Below are 4,159 nucleotides of genomic sequence, written 5' to 3'. Positions count from 1 at the left end.
CCCCAAAGGTGAGCCATGCCGGTCGCACGCAGTGTCACCAGCCTCCCCGAGCGCTGCGCCATCTCCCACAAAACACTTGCACAAGTTCTGGGATGTGCTGCCCTTGCTGCCTGAAAGAGGTCACAGCCACATATGCTGGTCCACCAGCCCTCGTGCTTCGGTCTGACACAGCTGGCTCCTCTCTGGGAGGACCAGCATGGCACAGTGCTCGGAGCTGCAGCAGGGGCAGCTGCAAAGCTAACGCAGCCTCTTTCCGTGCGTTCCTCAGGCCTGGTGCTGGTGACGGATGCGATCGCTGGCATGGGGCTGGCACCGGGTCGGCACACACTGGGTCAGCAGGTGGTGGAGATCGATGGGCTGAACACCTACATTGCAGGTAAGCGCCATCCTGCAAAAGAGCTGGGGGAGCGCAGCCACTCGTGTCTGTTCCTGGGGAGCCCCGCACACCTTGCAGTGCTTGTTGGTTGTGGCACCTGCTTGGGTTTTGGTGCCTGATTGGTTCATGGCTCTGCAGTGACTTGGCCCTGAGGAGAATGAGGCACCTCCTGAAGGGGGGGATTGCCCTGTCTTGGTGGAGCGAGGAGGAATCTGTCAATTTTCAGCTGTCCGCAACACCTCTGGACACCTTGTTGCACAACGTCATGCATGGTAGAGGTTCCAGTGTGGTCAGAAAGGACAGAGAAATCCCACAGATACGTACTGTCCCTTGTCCTTACTATAACACCAGCACTTCTTGCTAACAAATTTCCCTAAGCTGCAAGCAGTTGGAGACTGGGATGATATTCTGAATGATCATTCTTCTCTCTATTCCCTTCCTCTGTCTCTGGCAGCAGGTGCCTGCATTGTGAGTTAAGAGTTTCGCCCAGTCTAGCTGGTCTTGTGGTGGAGCTGCAGGGTGACATCCTGGTACCTCTCCCTGCGCTGCCAGGACAGGCTCTCGCCTTGCTCTGTCACTTGGCAGCCATGGCTGCAGGCCCTTCAACTCACTCCTCGTGTCACCCAGGATTTCTACCCCTTTTGGTCACATTAGGCTTTCCCACCACCCCGCTTCTCCTTGCTATGGGTTGTGGGACCTGCTTAGTGCCATCCTGTTCCTTTCCCAGGCACAAAGACCCTGAGTGGTAGTGTGGCCACCATGGACACGTGTGTGCGACACTTCCAAGAAGCCACAGGTAAGTGAGCCTTGTCCACAGGCTGTTGCTCCCTACGTTGACTTGGGAAGGGGGTCTTGCTCTTTCCAGCTGTGTCCGCTTCACCAGGAAACATTCCCTCTTGCCTGAGACAATGAGAAGGGCTGGGATCAGCAGCATGGGCCTTGGTTTTATTTTAACCCATAGCACTAATGAGAGGTGAACTTTCCTGCTCCTTTTTCACAAAGGTCAATGATTTTCCTCTCCCCATACCCGAGGTGTTCAGTTCTCCTCTTCCCGCTGTCTCTCATCGGGATGTCTCCCCTCCACAGCTCCATATGGCTGTGACAAGGGTGTTCCAGCTCGGGTCCCTGCCAGGCTGTCAGTTGCCTTAGCCAGGGGGCTGCTCTGGCAACGGGGCTGTTTGCTGCCCTAATGCCTCCCCCTTCTCTGTCCCAGGGTGCTCGGTAGAGACAGCGTTGGAGGCAGCGTCTCTGCATCCTGCCCAGCTCCTCGGGATTGAACACAAAAAGGGGACACTAAATTATGACTCCGATGCAGGTACTGGTATGGTGAGAGCAGGTACTGGTATGGGGGAAACAGTGTGAGGGCTCCTAGGTGTTGGAGCAAAGCAGGGACTGCTGCAAATGCATCTTCATCCCCTGCTTCAGTGGGAAATGCAGAGAGACTCCCTCTGCCTGGGATTTGCTCTGAACTTTTGCTCCAGTCGTTTTTCCCTTGGCTGCCCTTTGGAGGGACCCCCACATCTCAGCCAAGCATGGAGCAGAGCTGCCATAGCAGGGGTGGCACCACACTGCTGTCCTGCTGCTGCTTCTGGGGTGGGAAGAAGCTCTCTCCCACTGAGCCCAGCTCCTCCCAGCCAGCTTCAGCTGCTCCATTTCTCTGACAGCTGCTTCCTTTCTCTCTCGTCCGATGCAGATTTCCTGATGCTGAATGACGGTCTGTATGTGCAAGCCACGTACATCGCGGGCGAGGAAGTCTGGAGACGGGATGCATTAGGCATGTGACGCTGGGCTGTCCTGGTGCCCCCCGAGGCTCTCTGGCACTGTTGTTGGCAGCTTTGGTAACCACTTCACTCCACTTCTCTTTTTTTTTTTAAATTCCTTCCTGCAACTCTCTTAAAGGAGCCTCATACCAAAGAGCTGTGTTTACCAGCGCAGCCGCTGCTTCCAGTTACAGCCATGTCTGCAACAAATTTGTTGGTGCTCAGTTGGTGGTGAGGAAAGCAGGCAGATCTGTGTAGGGGGCGATTGTCAGTCCCCAGCGTGACCCAAAGGACTACACAGCTGTCCCGTATGGAGTCCCCAGACAGAGGTGCTTCTGTTTCTCACAGCAGGGTGAAGCTGTCCCAGCCTTTGCACTGTTTTACCCAGCACACACTAACCTGCTCTGCACCCGAGGCAGCCTCAAGCCATTTCCATTCCTCTGCCTGCTGTTTGCCTCGCTCCTGGGCAGCCATGGCTGATGAGACATCAGCTTCCACCAGCTCAGCTCGCAGCTCTTCAGGTTGAAAGGTTCCTGTTGTGTCAGCAGAAGTTGAGGATCACGTTGTGATCTCCCAGCAGTCCCTCTGTCGTGTGCCCTCCAGAGCAAGGCTGTCACAGCTCGCCGACTCGGTGCCATTGTGAGGCTGTGAATCCACGTGGGCTGAATCCTCAGGGCAGAGATCAAACCCAGGAAAAATGAGGCATTGCTGGTCCTTTGTGCCTTCTCCCTGCATGGGCATTGAGTCCACAGCACATGGTTTCATCGGGAAACATGGACAGCATCCTGCCACAAAAAGCAATGTTCCTCTTAACCCTTTGTTCTGGCTAGATGGGACCTGCAGGCTCTGTAGCAGCCAAACTGAGTAGAGCCTTTGCACCATCCGGCGGGTTTGTGTGTTCCTCAGGCCACAGATGGGAAGCTTTTGCTTTAGGGGATGCATCCAGCCTGGTTAGTGATGGGCTCACAAGCCCTCGGTCCAGCTCAGGGACTGAGGGAGAGAACTGCAGTGAGATTCTGGCCTTCCAAGACAATTGCTAATAGCTCATTATTCCCGTGCTCATTACTATCTTCTCCAATACTTGACTCTCAGCTCTATTCCTGACACTTGAACCCTTCTATACAAAGACTGATGCTGGTTTTGAACCTACTGCAGTCAGAAAAGCCTTGCGGTAAGTCTTAGACAACCTCTGACAAGCCTCAGACCAATTAAATGGTTATTGTAGTGAGGGGAGGGACTTAGACAAGGGCTAAGTCTTAGCAAGGGTGGAGGTTGTAAGGCAAGACAAAAGTCTGGTCAGGATTGGTAGAAGTGTGCCAATTTTTCCAGTACCTTTCTATAACCTTTAACAGCAACATTTGGAAGTGCTTTCCTAGCACTTTAGAGCCCTGCTGGAATAACTGGCAGCCTTGAAGAATTTCTAACATCAACTGCCACTGTCAGCAGAAACTATAAACTCCACAATTTGAAGCATTTGAAAGAGACATCAAATCCCGTGCTGTGAAATGTGATGTGCTACATACAGCATTACAGATCTCAGTGCGGGCAATTTGGACTGCTGCTGAAAAAAAATCCAAGGGAAAAAAAATGCATATAAAACAAGGTGTCTAACTTTTTTTAATTATTATTATTTACAAAATTAAATAATCAAAAGGAAATCAAATAGAAATGGAATTAGACAATACCTGTATATGTGCACTACCCGTTTTTTGTCTGCTGAAGATCTGCTGTACCCTGCCCATGGTGGCCCATGGTGTGCATCGGGCCACCAGCACTGTGGCCCCTGGGCCTGTGCCTCTTAGAGTCATAGAATGTGTTGGGTTGGAAGGGACCCTCAGAGGTCATCTAGTCCAACCCCCTGCAGTGAGCAGGGACATCTTCACTAGAGCAGGTTGCTCAGGGCCCCATCAAGCCTGACCTTGAGTATCTTGTTATCTAGAACTTCCTCCCAAGGGGAAGAGGAGGGGCAGGCGCTGATCTCTTCTCTCTGGCCACCAACGAATGCCAGGAGCAGAGGAAATGG

General features: G+C 52.9%; 1 protein-coding gene across 1 annotated transcript in view; it reads left to right on the top strand.

Moving 5' to 3' along the window:
* The window catches only part of AMDHD2 (amidohydrolase domain containing 2), a gene marked incomplete at its 5' end in the record, with an annotated part of 6,597 nt that extends 4,439 nt beyond the window's left edge, over window positions 1–2,158 (top strand). The window contains 4 exons of the mRNA XM_010167896.1: window positions 148–376; window positions 1,104–1,172; window positions 1,590–1,691; window positions 2,070–2,158. Of these exons, the coding sequence (XP_010166198.1) occupies window positions 148–376; window positions 1,104–1,172; window positions 1,590–1,691; window positions 2,070–2,158 (489 nt within the window). The remainder of the gene's footprint in view (window positions 1–147; window positions 377–1,103; window positions 1,173–1,589; window positions 1,692–2,069) is intronic.
* Window positions 2,159–4,159: the final 2,001 nt, after the last annotated feature.

The sequence above is a fragment of the Antrostomus carolinensis genome, unplaced genomic scaffold (assembly GCF_000700745.2).
Source record: "Antrostomus carolinensis isolate BGI_N321 unplaced genomic scaffold, ASM70074v2 scaffold47745, whole genome shotgun sequence".
NCBI classification, from domain to species: domain Eukaryota; kingdom Metazoa; phylum Chordata; class Aves; order Caprimulgiformes; family Caprimulgidae; genus Antrostomus; species Antrostomus carolinensis.
This window is presented reverse-complemented; position numbering and strand designations above follow the sequence as displayed.